The 18439-nt window shown below is 51.3% G+C and overlaps 8 protein-coding genes and 1 pseudogene across 8 annotated transcripts; 4 read left to right on the forward strand and 5 right to left on the reverse strand.

Annotated features, from left to right (window-relative positions):
* Positions 1 to 990: 990 nt before the first annotated feature.
* On the reverse strand, positions 991 to 1370 carry LOC145444012 (histone H4). The gene has a single exon (XM_080321915.1). It carries the CDS (start codon positions 1307 to 1309, stop codon positions 998 to 1000), a length of 312 nt encoding a protein of 103 aa, XP_080178041.1. The 5' UTR covers positions 1310 to 1370; the 3' UTR covers positions 991 to 997.
* A 159-nt stretch (positions 1371 to 1529) lies between these two features.
* On the forward strand, positions 1530 to 7104 carry LOC145444013 (histone H3-like; annotated as a pseudogene).
* A 313-nt stretch (positions 7105 to 7417) lies between these two features.
* On the reverse strand, positions 7418 to 7863 carry LOC145444009 (histone H2B.1-like). The gene has a single exon (XM_080321912.1). It carries the CDS (start codon positions 7828 to 7830, stop codon positions 7471 to 7473), a length of 360 nt encoding a protein of 119 aa, XP_080178038.1. The 5' UTR covers positions 7831 to 7863; the 3' UTR covers positions 7418 to 7470.
* A 162-nt stretch (positions 7864 to 8025) lies between these two features.
* LOC145444006 (histone H2A) lies at positions 8026 to 8490 on the forward strand. Its single transcript, XM_080321909.1, has one exon. It carries the CDS (start codon positions 8068 to 8070, stop codon positions 8440 to 8442), a length of 375 nt encoding a protein of 124 aa, XP_080178035.1. The 5' UTR covers positions 8026 to 8067; the 3' UTR covers positions 8443 to 8490.
* A 3382-nt stretch (positions 8491 to 11872) lies between these two features.
* On the reverse strand, positions 11873 to 12269 carry LOC145444489 (histone H4). Its single transcript, XM_080322479.1, has one exon. It carries the CDS (start codon positions 12189 to 12191, stop codon positions 11880 to 11882), a length of 312 nt encoding a protein of 103 aa, XP_080178605.1. The 5' UTR covers positions 12192 to 12269; the 3' UTR covers positions 11873 to 11879.
* A 123-nt stretch (positions 12270 to 12392) lies between these two features.
* LOC145444485 (histone H3) lies at positions 12393 to 12912 on the forward strand. The gene has a single exon (XM_080322475.1). It carries the CDS (start codon positions 12442 to 12444, stop codon positions 12850 to 12852), a length of 411 nt encoding a protein of 136 aa, XP_080178601.1. The 5' UTR covers positions 12393 to 12441; the 3' UTR covers positions 12853 to 12912.
* Positions 12913 to 13225: 313 nt separating this feature from the next.
* On the reverse strand, positions 13226 to 13671 carry LOC145444487 (histone H2B.1-like). Its single transcript, XM_080322477.1, has one exon. The coding sequence runs from the start codon at positions 13636 to 13638 to the stop codon at positions 13279 to 13281; it is 360 nt and encodes a 119-aa protein (XP_080178603.1). The 5' UTR covers positions 13639 to 13671; the 3' UTR covers positions 13226 to 13278.
* A 162-nt stretch (positions 13672 to 13833) lies between these two features.
* Positions 13834 to 14298, forward strand: LOC145444486 (histone H2A). Its single transcript, XM_080322476.1, has one exon. It carries the CDS (start codon positions 13876 to 13878, stop codon positions 14248 to 14250), a length of 375 nt encoding a protein of 124 aa, XP_080178602.1. The 5' UTR covers positions 13834 to 13875; the 3' UTR covers positions 14251 to 14298.
* Positions 14299 to 17620: 3322 nt separating this feature from the next.
* Positions 17621 to 18077, reverse strand: LOC145444488 (histone H4). The gene has a single exon (XM_080322478.1). It carries the CDS (start codon positions 17997 to 17999, stop codon positions 17688 to 17690), a length of 312 nt encoding a protein of 103 aa, XP_080178604.1. The 5' UTR covers positions 18000 to 18077; the 3' UTR covers positions 17621 to 17687.
* Positions 18078 to 18439: the final 362 nt, after the last annotated feature.

Genomic DNA, 18439 nt, shown 5'->3' on the forward strand with positions numbered 1-18439 from the left:
GCGTCGGCCGTCGCCGAGAGCTTTATCGTTTCGTTCGCGTCTGCTCGTTCGGCGGACGTTGGTTATATAGTAATTTGCGCCTTTTCTCGACTTCTACAACAACTGCAGAAATATTCACCGTTCTATTTGTACGTACAAAGCACGATGTCAGCCGCCAAGAAAACTACGACGACGCCGAGTCACGCTCCTTTCAAGGACATGATCGTCGCCGCCATCAGGAAGCTGGGCGACAAGAAAGGCTCCTCGCGCCAAGCCATCAAGAAGCACGTTTTGAGCAGCAACAAAGTCACCGAGCAGTCGACTAAAACCAACCTGAACCGGACTCTCGCAAAAATGCTCGCGTCCGGCCAGCTCGTCCACCCGAAGAACAGCACGGGACGGTACAAGCTCGCCGCTCCGAAGGCCCCGGCCCAGCAGGCAGCCAAAAAGAAGACCGTCGTCGCCAAGAAGAAACCGGCCGCCAAGAAGGCCGCCGTCGGCAAGGAATCGACCAAAAAAACTGCGGCCAAAAAGCCCAAACCGAAGAAGACTCCCGTCAAGAAAGCAGCGGCCAAGAAATCGGCCACGGTCAAGAAGAGCGCCGCCAAAAAGCCGGCTTCCAAGAGACCCGCTTCGAAAAAGTCGCCGAAGAAAGTCGTCAAGAAGGCTGCCAAAAAGACCTCAGCCAAGAAGAAGTAAAAGCTTGCGTGTCGCCAACACCACCGCTATTAACGGCTCTTTTCAGGGCCATCCAAAGTTGATGTTTACGCGTATAGAGTACGGGCCGACTGTCGCAATATCGCGACGGCGAGACTCGTATTTACAAACTACCCATTGAGTTAGTCGAGCGGTTGTACAAGTCGGGTGATTTATTGGAAAACTGATCGGGGTCTGTTTACTGGTCAGTAGTATAATTATGTACTATACGACCGACCAAAATATTCTCTACACAGTTTCAACAAGTTCGGGTGGCTCTGAAAAGAGCCGTTGTTGTCTTGTGATCGCAGTAGCGAGTCGCTTATCCGCCGAACCCGTACAGAGTTCGTCCTTGACGTTTCAAGGCGTAGACCACGTCCAGAGCGGTGACGGTCTTTCTCTTGGCGTGTTCGGTGTAAGTGACGGCGTCTCTGATGACGTTCTCGAGGAAGACCTTCAGCACACCTCTGGTCTCTTCGTAGATGAGTCCTGAGATACGCTTCACTCCGCCACGACGCGCCAGACGTCGAATTGCGGGCTTGGTGATTCCTTGGATGTTATCACGCAACACCTTCCTGTGACGCTTGGCGCCTCCCTTTCCGAGCCCTTTACCCCCTTTACCTCGACCGGACATTTTTTCGTCTATTTACTGAAATTTTCAAACGTAAAATTACAGTAAGGTATCACTTTCAGCAACGAATGATATGCGCCGCCACTCAACGCATTATGTCAACGTCGCCAGCGGACGTTCACGAAACGCTTTAACGCGCCAAATTCGACGGCCGAGTATAAATAGCCTTGCGTGACACGACGGACGTTTACTAGCATTCAGCAACTACCGAATCTATCTAGTGATTTACGTAACTCGGAGAGAGAGAGACACTATGGCGAGAACGAAACAGACAGCAAGAAAGTCAACGGGAGGCAAAGCTCCCCGAAAGCAGCTCGCTTGAGGAGTATGTCTGCGACGGATGTAGAGAGGGGTACGGCCCCAATGGACTATGCCAATGCGGCAGGAGCAACCATGCCAATGGATAGATCGTGTGATCTGAAGGTCAAACTGGACAAAGCGCCAACGAGCAAAGAGGTACTGAGTTTCTTTAATAAAGTAGGAATCAATAAGGAAGAAGTTGATGGACTAGTTAGATTTCCAAACGGCCAATGTGATATCACATTCCGAACTAGAGCGATGGCGGTAATAGCAGACAGGAACATGAGAAAAATGAAATCGGAAGGGATATCCCTTCCGTTCCACAATTTATACATTTCAGAAAATGTGGCAATATACCTCAGCTGGGTGCCGGCCTGCATGGGGAATGGATTAATAGCACAGCACTTTGAGAACAACTATGGACCGGTAAAAAGTATATACGAACAAAGGGATGACCTGGGATACAGGAATGGTATAAGAAGTGTACTCATCGAGAAGAGGTATGTGGACGAAAACCCTATTAAATCCTACATATACATAAACAGATTCAGAATCGCTGTTAAATATCGGGGGCAAACGCAAACTTGTGCACTATGTGAAGGGCCGGGACACATTGCCAGAATGTGCCCGGAAAAACTACGCCCAACTACCCAGCCACAGGGTAACCAAAGAAGGCAGCCCTTCAGGAATCCGCTTTACGACTACGTGAAGCCGGTTGTCCCGCAAGAGGCCGCTAGAGAGCAAGCGCCGACACCCACGCGTCCAAAAGGACACGACGATCTACCGCAGGACCGCTACAGCGACCAGCCACCAGAGGGAGACGCTAAGTCGGAAGAAATGACGTCGCCGAAAGCGTCAGAGGACGGGAGCCAATCAGAGAGCGAGGAACAACGAGAGGGATCAGCTGCTAGTGGCGTGATGCCCATACATGGAAGTGAGAGACGAGAGACAAGCTCCAGCGAAGAGCAGGAGGAGAAACCAGGCGCCGGAACGGCCGAGCAACAAGGTGCGGCTGCCAAGTCATTCAGCGAAGAGTTGTTGCCGGTGAAGGACATAGTTGCAAGCGTAGAAGATGTGCTGACCAAATCGCAAAGCTCGGAAGATAGTACAGTATTTGAAAATGCGCAAACTAACTGGCTTATTCAATCTGAACCTTTATTTCACAGTCCTAAGCAGAGAGATAACAAAAGGAGCCACGCAAGTACGGACTCGGAAGAACATTCAACTCTAGCAAGGCACTTCAGCTACGCGGGGGAACAAAAAGGCAACATTGCATGCACAAGATGTGGAAGGCCCATATCCTATGTAGAAACATCGAAGGTATGCACATGCATGATATGTAACATTGAACACTCTTTTATACAGTCATGCTGCGATGAGAATGAGATACTGATCGTAACGGGGGAAGCGCTGAGACGAGGACACTCCATCAGCTGCGGAATATGCAACAGACCATGTATCATCACAGACTGCTGCGGCTCGCTCGTAAACGAGACATCAGCCAAGATGCGCAACAAATGCCGGAAATGCAGACAGCCAAAAATAAAAAGAAGAGATAAGTAGTGAGGTACCTTAGATAGAAAAATGGCTAATGGGGAAATTAGGATTTTGACGCTTAACGTCAATGGGATGGGAGACAGGCGGAAACGCCAAATCATATACAATTTTATTAAAAAGAGTGGTGCGAACGTAGCATGCCTACAGGAAACACACTCGACGCTAGAAACCGAAGACAATTGGGCAAAAGAATGGCCGGGAGAATCATTCTGGAATTCGCGAGACCACGTCACGGCGGGAACCGCAATACTACTGGGCACAAGACACAAGAAAAGTCTGCAAGCCATGAGCGTCACCAAAGACATGGAAGGAAGATCGATACAGCTTAGGCTGAAAGCAGGTGAAACAAAATTAGATATAACCTCTCACTATGGTCATAACAACAGGGCAAAAAGAAGAACACAGCTGCGGCAACTAACCACGAGGGTGAGAGGAATAAAACACCAAATAATAGCCGGCGACTTCAACGGCGTGGACTCGTGCGAATTGGACCGACAGCCAATCGACACAAGACAAGAGGAGGCCCAACGCAACGCCAGAGCGATGAGCACAATGGGGGTGGAAGACGCATTCAGAAAAATACACGGGAAGCGTAAGGAGTACACCTTCTTCTATAACACCGGGAAATCGAGACTCGATAGAATCTATGTCACGCCTAACATCACGCCCATAACCTGTGCGCATATACCCTGTCCTTTTTCAGACCACGACGCAACGATGGCCACGGTGAAACTGAAAACGAAACGCGAGGTACGACATACGATCTGGAAGAACAACACCAGAATCTACAAACAAGAGGCGTTCCAACAAGAACTGGAAAGAAGATGGCGCATGTGGAAAACCCTCGACGGCAGCGTATATACGAGCAAAGCGGAATGGTGGGAGGCCGTGAAACAAAAAGTAAAATACCTCAACATCAGGCATGTCGCGAACGAACGCAGGCAACAGAGAAAGAGGCACCAACAAGAGGAGAAAGATCTGAAAATCGTAAGAGACCGTGTAATTCAAAATATTTCTCTTCTTCCAGAGTACAAGAGGGCCAAAAGGAAGATTTGGAAAAACAAGGAAGCAGACATTAAGAAATTGCAATTGGAAGCCAAGGTGGAGGAGGAGGAAACGCTAAGCAAAATGCCTTACGTCCTCTGCGAGGCCATAAAGAAGCGAAGGGAGACGGCGTCTATCAATGCAATCAAAAAACCGGACGGTGGCATCACGACAGACCCGAAGGAGATTCGGAAGACAGCCGAAAGTTTCTACGAGAAACTGTACAGTAAGAAAAATTCAGAACCCAATGTAGCTGACTCCTTTTTCAGAATGCAAGATGGCCGGCTTACGCAGAAACAACGTGAGGAACTAGACCAGCCAATCAGGGAAGAGGAGGTACGAATAGCCATACTCCAACAGAAACGGAACAAAACACCCGGTGAAGACGGCATAAGTTCAGAATTCTATACATCTGCCATAGATCTAGTAGCCGGGGACCTAACTGAGGTATTAAATGAACTTTTCTTGAAGCATACCGCCACCAGCAAATTTGCAAGGGGCGTTATCAAGACCATTCACAAGAAGGGCGATAAAACAGAAATGGGGAATTACCGCCCCATAACTCTGCTCAATGTCGATTATAAGATCCTGAGTAAGATTCTAACAAACAGGCTTAAAAAAGTTCTTCCCCTGATAACCCACCGCCATCAGCATGTAAATCCGCCGAATAGCATTGAAACGCTAAACCTTCTTTTAAGAGAAATATCGGCCGAAATGAGGAAACACAACCAGGGAGCCATAATCTCAATAGACTTCAGGAAGGCGTACGATACCATCAACCACCAATTCCTGCACAGAGCGCTCGAGGAAACTGGACTGGGCATAAACTTCAGGAGATTCTATCGAGCAATTTATGACAGCGGGGAGGCCACGATATCCATAGGGGGAGAGATAGGTGAGCGCATCAAAATACAAGAGGGCATCAAACAAGGTGACCCGATATCGATGTATCTATTCACAATCGCAACTGATACGCTCCTTCAGAAGTTAAATCGCTCAATCTCAGGATATAAGCTCACAGGAATGAAAGAACGAGTCGCCACGCCCTCATACGCCGACGACATCTCGATCACGTTGGCGAGAGAGAGCGAAACCAACAAGACACTCGAAATCATAAGGGACTTTGGCAAGGCGAGCGGCCTGCAAATCAACGAGGAAAAAACAAGGGGAATAACCTTCGAGAGGAAAAGAAGAAGGGAGCCCACCACGTTCGCATGGACCAGCAAACTCCCGATTCTTGGACATATAATAGCGCACGACCCGACAATGGAAGAGGAGCCGTGGATAGATGCAATCAATCAAGCGGTGGACAAGTTCAAAGAGCTACGAACATTGTACCTAAAACGTCATGAGAAGGTGAGCATCATCCGTACTAACGTGCTCCCTCTGTTTACTTACACAGCTTCGAAAAACAAAATGCCCGCACGGATCAGAAAGAAGCTAAAGGTGGAGACAGCGGCATTCGTTATGGACCTCGATGGAAAAGTCGAATATGAAAAAATCATACAGGCCAGAGAGGGTGGAGGACTGGAGTTGGTGGACATTCCAACAATGACTGACCTCGCATTTGTAAAGCCGGCACTGGGATATCTACAAAAAGGGGACAAACAACCCGACACAGAATGGGAAAGGAGGCTGGAAAACCAATTAGCGCTGACTATGAGAAGGTATGGAATGCGAAAGATAAATAACGCCATACCACATGTTTTCCAGCCACTCCAACATTGGCAGGAGACAGAGAAAACGATGAGAAACCTGGGTCTCCAACAACAAGACATCAAAAGCAAACGGCGGGAACGATACAGAACGATCGTAGCCCGAAACAACAACAGACAGCTACGAGAAATGGAAGGACCAAATTGGGCCAACATGAGCAACCCCTACCTGACGCGAGATCAGAGGAAGATCAACTGGGACATTGCGAACAGACTGCTACCGACCAACGAGAAATTGCATGCGACGATGTCCACCACTACGAGAGATTGCCCACTATGTCGAACGCAAATCGAATCGCACGAACATCTGTTCATCCGGTGCAAAGAGGTAAAACCAATCACATCTCTTTTTCTAGATGCATGGAGCAAAACGACAGGAAGAAATGCAAAACAACCGGGAATCCAAGAAATAATCAACATGGACCCGACAACACCGATGGCCCCAGAAGAACTCCTGGCTTATCTGAAAATCATATCGACAGTAAAACAAGCAACATGGGATGGACGAAATCTACAAAAACACGAAGGTAAATTGATAACCAATGATTGGATATTAAGATCATGCGTCAGAAGGATACGGAGAAGAATAAAACGAAACTGGGAACGAAAAACCGAAGAAATACTGGACAAAATCATAGAAGAAATCAAGAGGTAAACGAAGAATGAAGAACCAGAGCAACTCTCCAAATTGCTGCACTGAAGAGAGCAATCTCCTACGTGCACCCTTCGGAAAGAGGCAACCCACATCAAATGTAAGCTCCCCGAAAGCAGCTCGCTACCAAGGCGGCGAGAAAGAGCGCTCCCGCCACAGGCGGCGTCAAGAAACCTCATCGTTACAGGCCCGGAACAGTGGCCCTCCGTGAGATCCGTCGCTACCAAAAGTCGACCGAGCTGCTCATCCGCAAGCTTCCCTTCCAGAGGCTGGTTCGCGAGATCGCTCAAGACTTCAAGACCGACCTCCGCTTCCAAAGCAGCTCCGTGATGGCTCTGCAGGAGGCCAGCGAAGCCTACCTTGTCGGCTTGTTCGAAGACACCAACTTGTGCGCGATCCACGCCAAGCGCGTCACCATCATGCCGAAAGACATCCAGCTCGCCAGACGTATCCGTGGCGAGAGGGCTTAAGCTGCCGGCGATTAGCACGACGCAAAAGAAACGGCTCTTTTCAGAGCCACCCGAACTATACGGTATCGAGAGAGCTTAGAATGGGCGCGCTGCTTTCAGTTTTATAATTATTGTCATCGCGGCATGTTGCCTTCCGCAGCGTCCGTTTCACAGCGCGCGCACTACTTTGTAATACACAAACCAGTCTGGAAGATTCGCATCCCACGAACCTCTAACAGCAGATAAGCTACCCATGTAATACACGAACCCGTCTCGTTCATCGCACCGCAGGTACCGGAAACGCAACTTACCACCTAGCGTAAATAACAGAGTACGGCATAACAACTGAACTGATAACGCTCGCGAGAGCAAGCAATCAAAACGCACAAGAGCGGGTGGCCCTTACAAGGGCCGTTGTTGTCGATTTTCGGCGTCGAGCACAACCATCTACTTAGAGCTGGTGTACTTGGTGACGGCTTTGGTGCCTTCAGACACGGCGTGCTTGGCCAGTTCGCCGGGCAGCAAGAGCCTGACGGCGGTCTGGATCTCGCGGCTGCTGATGGTCGAGCGCTTGTTGTAGTGGGCGAGACGAGACGACTCGCTGGCGATCCTCTCGAACACGTCGTTGACGAACGAGTTCATGATGCTCATGGCCTTGCTGGAGATTCCAGTATCGGGATGAACCTGCTTCAACACCTTGTAGATGTAGATGCTGAAGCTTTCCTTTCGCCTCGACTTTCTTTTCTTCTTGCCATCTTTCGGCGTTTGCTTTTTCACCAACTTCTTGCTTCCCTTAGACGCGACCATTTTGCTGTTTGTGATCGGCGTCAAGCCGCAGATCCGATTTATAGTCGGGCGTATGCTAATGATGCGAGTAGCAAAAGCACGAAACGAGACAGCCGCGTCACGGATTTTTTAGGCGCGCGAAATAGCCGTCTCTCGTTTTATGTCACAACGTTGTGACACGGGCGCACAATAAAAAGGCAGTTATGCGTGCTTGGATTCATTTATCGTATTTACCTAGTACCCAACGAAAGCGTAAAAATGTCTGGTCGCGGAAAAGGTGGAAAATCAAAGGCAAAGGCAAAGAGCCGATCCTCGAGAGCGGGCCTGCAGTTCCCGGTCGGCAGGGTTCACCGCCTGCTGAGAAAGGGCAACTACGCACAGCGTGTGGGAGCCGGAGCTCCCGTGTACTTGGCCGCCGTGCTCGAGTACCTGAGCGCCGAAGTTCTGGAGTTGGCAGGAAACGCAGCCCGCGACAACAAGAAGAGCAGAATCATCCCGCGTCACTTGCAGCTCGCCATCAGAAACGACGAAGAGCTGAACAAGCTGCTCGGCGGAGTTACGATTGCGCAAGGCGGCGTCTTGCCCAACATCCAGGCCGTCCTTCTGCCCAAGAAGACCGGAAAGAGCTCTTAAGCGCATCGCAAAAGCCTTCATCATCACAAACGGCACTTTTCAGTGCCACCCGATCGAGCAGGTTTTATGAAATTGTATACACACTTACATGTCATTGCGCGCGCAGTATATTCATAAGACTGAGACTCGAGCGAGCCTAGAGTAGAGCGTTTTTAAAGCAATACTTGTATGGTTACGGCGATGTACATTGTCGAACAATTTTGATTTGGAATTGAATAGAATAGTGTTTACGGTGGCCAACTAGAATTAGACGCGCTCGACGGGTGGCGGGCGGTACGGCGGCGGCGCCGCCTTGATTGCTCAGCGGGTTTCTGTCACCGTTATTGCTTGCAAACGACTTGCTGAGGCGAGCGACGCAATACACAATTCCCAATACAGAAGCCGGTCTGCCTGATGCGTGAATCAAAAAAGGCTGAGCGCACTCAGCCGCCTCTGTCAAGAGATACGTACCTTCAAATACAACCAAATACTCCAATGTCTGGTTCGTACGGAGCAGGGGCGTACTAGTACTTGGAGAGTCGTAAGTACTGGTGCGGGTAGAAAGGATCTCGTCTGTTACGTCTTACAGTTGGGACTTGCCGTCGCTTGGAATTTTGTTGCTCGGCACAATTCCGTTGTTCGCGCAAAGTTACAGTGTAAGTGTCGAGGTTCGGGTTCGACACGATTGGATAGTATTTACGGATGGATTGGCTGGAACAAAAGAAAACACATTTTCTGCATATCGAAAAAATGCTAACCCGTTGGCGCCCGCCCGACGAATGAGATCGTCCGATGCTACAGTCACAGTGCTACATCACAGAACGACACTCGGTGTGGTATCGCCGACTACCTAAGCCTGTCGAAGCACGTATATATTACACTGTCGCTCGTGCAAGCAAAGGTTGGCAAAGCCGGAATTGCACCGAATTTCAAGCGACGGGCGGTCGTTTTTAGACAGGCGCGAGTGCTGATAATTCTCCAACTCCTAGTAGTCCCCCTTGTCCGTTAAATATTCATCGGAGTATTTGGTTGTTATAAGGTTTGTATGCTTTTTCTTCTCTCGTTTGCCGAGTGCGCTCGGCTCTTTCACGACAAATGACAAGTAAACCCGGTCCGTTTGATGTGGGGGGGGGGTAAACGGTGGGAGTAATTCCCGAGTGAACGCGGCGGGACGAAGCCCGTAACGCAACACACAGCACGACACATTTTCTTTGTCCCGGTCCGTATTGAGGCGCGTCGAGTCGCGTTTGTCGCGGGCGGACAGGGCTATCGCGGCGGGTGTTTTTTTTTGATTCGTACTCGTTCGGGTCGGATTCCGTCGCATGTTTTGTTTGTGATTTTGTTGTGGGTAGTTGTGTGACCAGACGTGAGTGTTGACTGCAAAGTCGTTTTGCCAAGTGGGTCCGAGCCAGTATATACATTACGTCAGATAACCCTAACCTTGGCCTTTGTAAATACTAGTCTGCTCAGATGTACGATTGGGATTCTTCGGCACACGGTTGTTCGGTTCGATTCAGATTCCGAACGGCATTATTCGGAGTAGACTGCGAGTAGCTGGGGGTCTCTCGCGTTTGCCCGCTCGCGCTCGCTCGTAGTTGGGGGGGGGGGGGGGGCAGGCGTGCACAATGGCACGGGTACTCAAAAATGAATCGAGTAACAATTTTCAAGATTCGAATCGTGTAGTGATACATGACTTCATAGCGTACTGAAATTATACGATCTTGTCGCTAAGGGTTGAATTATAGTTTCGATGTAATTAGTTTTAAAACCTCGATTGGTCACGTGGCGGCATACGAAGCCGGGTGCGTCATTGTATATGAGATATCTGTGAAGTCGTGGTCGAGCCGCGGCAACAGTGACAATGCATGCGCAATTAAATGGGTACGCTCGAAAATATGCCTGACCTGCCGCAATTACATTTAATCCGATGCGAACACTCGACACGACTCGAAGCCCAATACACATTGTCGTCTACTTCTGACCCGGCGTTTCCGATATCTTATCGCTCTTTCAATTCAGAGTCCCAATTTCCGGTGCGGCGCTCGACGCTCAGGCTCTCGCTCTCCCCCGTGGCGAGCGACGGCCGATCAATGGGCTTTTGCCGCGCCGTAGTACTGGCTGGCGACGTGGCAGAACCGGGCTGCGTTCACCGCCTGACAGGTCTGAACTGCCCCTCGGATGAGCGCGGGTCCGATAGCGCTGCGGGTTTTGCTAGCTCCGCGAAACGCGGCTTTAGGAAGTAGAAGTGTTAATTTTGCACAGCTCGATCGAGCCGCCCCGCCGTCGAAAACCGGCCGTTTACGCAGCCGCGACGTCTCGCGCGGATCCGGAACGGGCGCGCCGGTCAGCGCGCGAACACGCTCCGCCCCGCGAACCGATTCGGATCGGTCGGCCACTTCCGGGGTCGTCGCCACGGCCCGGGTCACGACGAACACTAGCACAGAAAGCCGTGCCCCGACCGGCGTCGGCCGTCGCCGAGAGCTTTATCGTTTCGTTCGCGTCTGCTCGTTCGGCGGACGTTGGTTATATAGTAATTTGCGCCTTTTCTCGACTTCTACAACAACTGCAGAAATATTCACCGTTCTATTTGTACGTACAAAGCACGATGTCAGCCGCCAAGAAAACTACGACGACGCCGAGTCACGCTCCTTTCAAGGACATGATCGTCGCCGCCATCAGGAAGCTGGGCGACAAGAAAGGCTCCTCGCGCCAAGCCATCAAGAAGCACGTTTTGAGCAGCAACAAAGTCACCGAGCAGTCGACTAAAACCAACCTGAACCGGACTCTCGCAAAAATGCTCGCGTCCGGCCAGCTCGTCCACCCGAAGAACAGCACGGGACGGTACAAGCTCGCCGCTCCGAAGGCCCCGGCCCAGCAGGCAGCCAAAAAGAAGACCGTCGTCGCCAAGAAGAAACCGGCCGCCAAGAAGGCCGCCGTCGGCAAGGAATCGACCAAAAAAACTGCGGCCAAAAAGCCCAAACCGAAGAAGACTCCCGTCAAGAAAGCAGCGGCCAAGAAATCGGCCACGGTCAAGAAGAGCGCCGCCAAAAAGCCGGCTTCCAAGAGACCCGCTTCGAAAAAGTCGCCGAAGAAAGTCGTCAAGAAGGCTGCCAAAAAGACCTCAGCCAAGAAGAAGTAAAAGCTTGCGTGTCGCCAACACCACCGCTATTAACGGCTCTTTTCAGGGCCATCCAAAGTTGATGTTTACGCGTATAGAGTACGGGCCGACTGTCGCAATATCGCGACGGCGAGACTCGTATTTACAAACTACCCATTGAGTTAGTCGAGCGGTTGTACAAGTCGGGTGATTTATTGGAAAACTGATCGGGGTCTGTTTACTGGTCAGTAGTATAATTATGTACTATACGACCGACCAAAATATTCTCTACACAGTTTCAACAAGTTCGGGTGGCTCTGAAAAGAGCCGTTGTTGTCTTGTGATCGCAGTAGCGAGTCGCTTATCCGCCGAACCCGTACAGAGTTCGTCCTTGACGTTTCAAGGCGTAGACCACGTCCAGAGCGGTGACGGTCTTTCTCTTGGCGTGTTCGGTGTAAGTGACGGCGTCTCTGATGACGTTCTCGAGGAAGACCTTCAGCACACCTCTGGTCTCTTCGTAGATGAGTCCTGAGATACGCTTCACTCCGCCACGACGCGCCAGACGTCGAATTGCGGGCTTGGTGATTCCTTGGATGTTATCACGCAACACCTTCCTGTGACGCTTGGCGCCTCCCTTTCCGAGCCCTTTACCCCCTTTACCTCGACCGGACATTTTTTCGTCTATTTACTGAAATTTTCAAACGTAAAATTACAGTAAGGTATCACTTTCAGCAACGAATGATATGCGCCGCCACTCAACGCATTATGTCAACGTCGCCAGCGGACGTTCACGAAACGCTTTAACGCGCCAAATTCGACGGCCGAGTATAAATAGCCTTGCGTGACACGACGGACGTTTACTAGCATTCAGCAACTACCGAATCTATCTAGTGATTTACGTAACTCGGAGAGAGAGAGACACTATGGCGAGAACGAAACAGACAGCAAGAAAGTCAACGGGAGGCAAAGCTCCCCGAAAGCAGCTCGCTACCAAGGCGGCGAGAAAGAGCGCTCCCGCCACAGGCGGCGTCAAGAAACCTCATCGTTACAGGCCCGGAACAGTGGCCCTCCGTGAGATCCGTCGCTACCAAAAGTCGACCGAGCTGCTCATCCGCAAGCTTCCCTTCCAGAGGCTGGTTCGCGAGATCGCTCAAGACTTCAAGACCGACCTCCGCTTCCAAAGCAGCTCCGTGATGGCTCTGCAGGAGGCCAGCGAAGCCTACCTTGTCGGCTTGTTCGAAGACACCAACTTGTGCGCGATCCACGCCAAGCGCGTCACCATCATGCCGAAAGACATCCAGCTCGCCAGACGTATCCGTGGCGAGAGGGCTTAAGCTGCCGGCGATTAGCACGACGCAAAAGAAACGGCTCTTTTCAGAGCCACCCGAACTATACGGTATCGAGAGAGCTTAGAATGGGCGCGCTGCTTTCAGTTTTATAATTATTGTCATCGCGGCATGTTGCCTTCCGCAGCGTCCGTTTCACAGCGCGCGCACTACTTTGTAATACACAAACCAGTCTGGAAGATTCGCATCCCACGAACCTCTAACAGCAGATAAGCTACCCATGTAATACACGAACCCGTCTCGTTCATCGCACCGCAGGTACCGGAAACGCAACTTACCACCTAGCGTAAATAACAGAGTACGGCATAACAACTGAACTGATAACGCTCGCGAGAGCAAGCAATCAAAACGCACAAGAGCGGGTGGCCCTTACAAGGGCCGTTGTTGTCGATTTTCGGCGTCGAGCACAACCATCTACTTAGAGCTGGTGTACTTGGTGACGGCTTTGGTGCCTTCAGACACGGCGTGCTTGGCCAGTTCGCCGGGCAGCAAGAGCCTGACGGCGGTCTGGATCTCGCGGCTGCTGATGGTCGAGCGCTTGTTGTAGTGGGCGAGACGAGACGACTCGCTGGCGATCCTCTCGAACACGTCGTTGACGAACGAGTTCATGATGCTCATGGCCTTGCTGGAGATTCCAGTATCGGGATGAACCTGCTTCAACACCTTGTAGATGTAGATGCTGAAGCTTTCCTTTCGCCTCGACTTTCTTTTCTTCTTGCCATCTTTCGGCGTTTGCTTTTTCACCAACTTCTTGCTTCCCTTAGACGCGACCATTTTGCTGTTTGTGATCGGCGTCAAGCCGCAGATCCGATTTATAGTCGGGCGTATGCTAATGATGCGAGTAGCAAAAGCACGAAACGAGACAGCCGCGTCACGGATTTTTTAGGCGCGCGAAATAGCCGTCTCTCGTTTTATGTCACAACGTTGTGACACGGGCGCACAATAAAAAGGCAGTTATGCGTGCTTGGATTCATTTATCGTATTTACCTAGTACCCAACGAAAGCGTAAAAATGTCTGGTCGCGGAAAAGGTGGAAAATCAAAGGCAAAGGCAAAGAGCCGATCCTCGAGAGCGGGCCTGCAGTTCCCGGTCGGCAGGGTTCACCGCCTGCTGAGAAAGGGCAACTACGCACAGCGTGTGGGAGCCGGAGCTCCCGTGTACTTGGCCGCCGTGCTCGAGTACCTGAGCGCCGAAGTTCTGGAGTTGGCAGGAAACGCAGCCCGCGACAACAAGAAGAGCAGAATCATCCCGCGTCACTTGCAGCTCGCCATCAGAAACGACGAAGAGCTGAACAAGCTGCTCGGCGGAGTTACGATTGCGCAAGGCGGCGTCTTGCCCAACATCCAGGCCGTCCTTCTGCCCAAGAAGACCGGAAAGAGCTCTTAAGCGCATCGCAAAAGCCTTCATCATCACAAACGGCACTTTTCAGTGCCACCCGATCGAGCAGGTTTTATGAAATTGTATACACACTTACATGTCATTGCGCGCGCAGTATATTCATAAGACTGAGACTCGAGCGAGCCTAGAGTAGAGCGTTTTTAAAGCAATACTTGTATGGTTACGGCGATGTACATTGTCGAACAATTTTGATTTGGAATTGAATAGAATAGTGTTTACGGTGGCCAACTAGAATTAGACGCGCTCGACGGGTGGCGGGCGGTACGGCGGCGGCGCCGCCTTGATTGCTCAGCGGGTTTCTGTCACCGTTATTGCTTGCAAACGACTTGCTGAGGCGAGCGACGCAATACACAATTCCCAATACAGAAGCCGGTCTGCCTGATGCGTGAATCAAAAAAGGCTGAGCGCACTCAGCCGCCTCTGTCAAGAGATACGTACCTTCAAATACAACCAAATACTCCAATGTCTGGTTCGTACGGAGCAGGGGCGTACTAGTACTTGGAGAGTCGTAAGTACTGGTGCGGGTAGAAAGGATCTCGTCTGTTACGTCTTACAGTTGGGACTTGCCGTCGCTTGGAATTTTGTTGCTCGGCACAATTCCGTTGTTCGCGCAAAGTTACAGTGTAAGTGTCGAGGTTCGGGTTCGACACGATTGGATAGTATTTACGGATGGATTGGCTGGAACAAAAGAAAACACATTTTCTGCATATCGAAAAAATGCTAACCCGTTGGCGCCCGCCCGACGAATGAGATCGTCCGATGCTACAGTCACAGTGCTACATCACAGAACGACACTCGGTGTGGTATCGCCGACTACCTAAGCCTGTCGAAGCACGTATATATTACACTGTCGCTCGTGCAAGCAAAGGTTGGCAAAGCCGGAATTGCACCGAATTTCAAGCGACGGGCGGTCGTTTTTAGACAGGCGCGAGTGCTGATAATTCTCCAACTCCTAGTAGTCCCCCTTGTCCGTTAAATATTCATCGGAGTATTTGGTTGTTATAAGGTTTGTATGCTTTTTCTTCTCTCGTTTGCCGAGTGCGCTCGGCTCTTTCACGACAAATGACAAGTAAACCCGGTCCGTTTGATGTGGGGGGGGGGTAAACGGTGGGAGTAATTCCCGAGTGAACGCGGCGGGACGAAGCCCGTAACGCAACACACAGCACGACACATTTTCTTTGTCCCGGTCCGTATTGAGGCGCGTCGAGTCGCGTTTGTCGCGGGCGGACAGGGCTATCGCGGCGGGTGTTTTTTTTTGATTCGTACTCGTTCGGGTCGGATTCCGTCGCATGTTTTGTTTGTGATTTTGTTGTGGGTAGTTGTGTGACCAGACGTGAGTGTTGACTGCAAAGTCGTTTTGCCAAGTGGGTCCGAGCCAGTATATACATTACGTCAGATAACCCTAACCTTGGCCTTTGTAAATACTAGTCTGCTCAGATGTACGATTGGGATTCTTCGGCACACGGTTGTTCGGTTCGATTCAGATTCCGAACGGCATTATTCGGAGTAGACTGCGAGTAGCTGGGGGTCTCTCGCGTTTGCCCGCTCGCGCTCGCTCGTAGTTGGGGGGGGGGGGGGGGCAGGCGTGCACAATGGCACGGGTACTCAAAAATGAATCGAGTAACAATTTTCAAGATTCGAATCGTGTAGTGATACATGACTTCATAGCGTACTGAAATTATACGATCTTGTCGCTAAGGGTTGAATTATAGTTTCGATGTAATTAGTTTTAAAACCTCGATTGGTCACGTGGCGGCATACGAAGCCGGGTGCGTCATTGTATATGAGATATCTGTGAAGTCGTGGTCGAGCCGCGGCAACAGTGACAATGCATGCGCAATTAAATGGGTACGCTCGAAAATATGCCTGACCTGCCGCAATTACATTTAATCCGATGCGAACACTCGACACGACTCGAAGCCCAATACACATTGTCGTCTACTTCTGACCCGGCGTTTCCGATATCTTATCGCTCTTTCAATTCAGAGTCCCAATTTCCGGTGCGGCGCTCGACGCTCAGGCTCTCGCTCTCCCCCGTGGCGAGCGACGGCCGATCAATGGGCTTTTGCCGCGCCGTAGTACTGGCTGGCGACGTGGCAGAACCGGGCTGCGTTCACCGCCTGACAGGTCTGAACTGCCCCTCGGATGAGCGCGGGTCCGATAGCGCTGCGGGTTTTGCTAGCTCCGCGAAACGCGGCTTTAGGAAGTAGAAGTGTTAATTTTGCACAGCTCGATCGAGCCGCCCCGCCGTCGAAAACCGGCCGTTTACGCAGCCGCGACGTCTCGCGCGGATCCGGAACGGGCGCGCCGGTCAGCGCGCGAACACGCTCCGCCCCGCGAACCGATTCGGATCGGTCGGCCACTTCCGGGGTCGTCGCCACGGCCCGGGTCACGACGAACACTAGCACAGAAAGCCGTGCCCCGACCGGCGTCGGCCGTCGCCGAGAGCTTTATCGTTTCGTTCGCGTCTGCTCGTTCGGCGGACGTTGGTTATATAGTAATTTGCGCCTTTTCTCGACTTCTACAACAACTGCAGAAATATTCACCGTTCTATTTGTACGTACAAAGCACGATGTCAGCCGCCAAGAAAACTACGACGACGCCGAGTCACGCTCCTTTCAAGGACATGATCGTCGCCGCCATCAGGAAGCTGGGCGACAAGAAAGGCTCCTCGCGCCAAGCCATCAAGAAGCACGTTTTGAGCAGCAACAAAGTCACCGAGCAGTCGACTAAAACCAACCTGAACCGGACTCTCGCAAAAATGCTCGCGTCCGGCCAGCTCGTCCACCCGAAGAACAGCACGGGACGGTACAAGCTCGCCGCTCCGAAGGCCCCGGCCCAGCAGGCAGCCAAAAAGAAGACCGTCGTCGCCAAGAAGAAACCGGCCGCCAAGAAGGCCGCCGTCGGCAAGGAATCGACCAAAAAAACTGCGGCCAAAAAGCCCAAACCGAAGAAGACTCCCGTCAAGAAAGCAGCGGCCAAGAAATCGGCCACGGTCAAGAAGAGCGCCGCCAAAAAGCCGGCTTCCAAGAGACCCGCTTCGAAAAAGTCGCCGAAGAAAGTCGTCAAGAAGGCTGCCAAAAAGACCTCAGCCAAGAAGAAGTAAAAGCTTGCGTGTCGCCAACACCACCGCTATTAACGGCTCTTTTCAGGGCCATCCAAAGTTGATGTTTACGCGTATAGAGTACGGGCCGACTGTCGCAATATCGCGACGGCGAGACTCGTATTTACAAACTACCCATTGAGTTAGTCGAGCGGTTGTACAAGTCGGGTGATTTATTGGAAAACTGATCGGGGTCTGTTTACTGGTCAGTAGTATAATTATGTACTATACGACCGACCAAAATATTCTCTACACAGTTTCAACAAGTTCGGGTGGCTCTGAAAAGAGCCGTTGTTGTCTTGTGATCGCAGTAGCGAGTCGCTTATCCGCCGAACCCGTACAGAGTTCGTCCTTGACGTTTCAAGGCGTAGACCACGTCCAGAGCGGTGACGGTCTTTCTCTTGGCGTGTTCGGTGTAAGTGACGGCGTCTCTGATGACGTTCTCGAGGAAGACCTTCAGCACACCTCTGGTCTCTTCGTAGATGAGTCCTGAGATACGCTTCACTCCGCCACGACGCGCCAGACGTCGAATTGCGGGCTTGGTGATTCCTTGGATGTTATCACGCAACACCTTCCTGTGACGCTTGGCGCCTCCCTTTCCGAGCCCTTTACCCCCTTTACCTCGACCGGACATTTTTTCGTCTATTTACTGAAATTTTCAAACGTAAAATTACAGTAAGGTATCACTTTCAGCAACGAATGATATGCGCCGCCACTCAACGCATTATGTCAACGTCGCCAGCGGACGTTCACGAAACGCTTTAACGCGCCAAATTCGACGGCCGAGTATAAATAGCCTTGCGTGACACGACGGACGTTTACTAGCATTCAGCAACTACCGAATCTATCTAGTGATTTACGTAACTCGGAGAGAGAGAGACACTATGGCGAGAACGAAACAGACAGCAAGAAAGTCAACGGGAGGCAAAGCTCCCCGAAAGCAGCTCGCTACCAAGGCGGCGAGAAAGAGCGCTCCCGCCACAGGCGGCGTCAAGAAACCTCATCGTTACAGGCCCGGAACAGTGGCCCTCCGTGAGATCCGTCGCTACCAAAAGTCGACCGAGCTGCTCATCC

The sequence above is a fragment of the Botryllus schlosseri genome, chromosome 8 (genome assembly GCF_051294905.1).
Source record: "Botryllus schlosseri isolate E-star chromosome 8, Bs_hap1, whole genome shotgun sequence".
NCBI lineage: Eukaryota > Metazoa > Chordata > Ascidiacea > Stolidobranchia > Styelidae > Botryllus > Botryllus schlosseri.

Coding starts and splice junctions, on each gene's coding strand:
- LOC145444488 (XM_080322478.1), bottom strand. CDS start 17,999: ATGTCCGGTCGAGGTAAAGGGGGTAAAGGGCTCGGAAAGGGAGGCGCC.
- LOC145444012 (XM_080321915.1), bottom strand. CDS start 1,309: ATGTCCGGTCGAGGTAAAGGGGGTAAAGGGCTCGGAAAGGGAGGCGCC.
- LOC145444485 (XM_080322475.1), top strand. CDS start 12,442: ATGGCGAGAACGAAACAGACAGCAAGAAAGTCAACGGGAGGCAAAGCT.
- LOC145444009 (XM_080321912.1), bottom strand. CDS start 7,830: ATGGTCGCGTCTAAGGGAAGCAAGAAGTTGGTGAAAAAGCAAACGCCG.
- LOC145444006 (XM_080321909.1), top strand. CDS start 8,068: ATGTCTGGTCGCGGAAAAGGTGGAAAATCAAAGGCAAAGGCAAAGAGC.
- LOC145444486 (XM_080322476.1), top strand. CDS start 13,876: ATGTCTGGTCGCGGAAAAGGTGGAAAATCAAAGGCAAAGGCAAAGAGC.
- LOC145444489 (XM_080322479.1), bottom strand. CDS start 12,191: ATGTCCGGTCGAGGTAAAGGGGGTAAAGGGCTCGGAAAGGGAGGCGCC.
- LOC145444487 (XM_080322477.1), bottom strand. CDS start 13,638: ATGGTCGCGTCTAAGGGAAGCAAGAAGTTGGTGAAAAAGCAAACGCCG.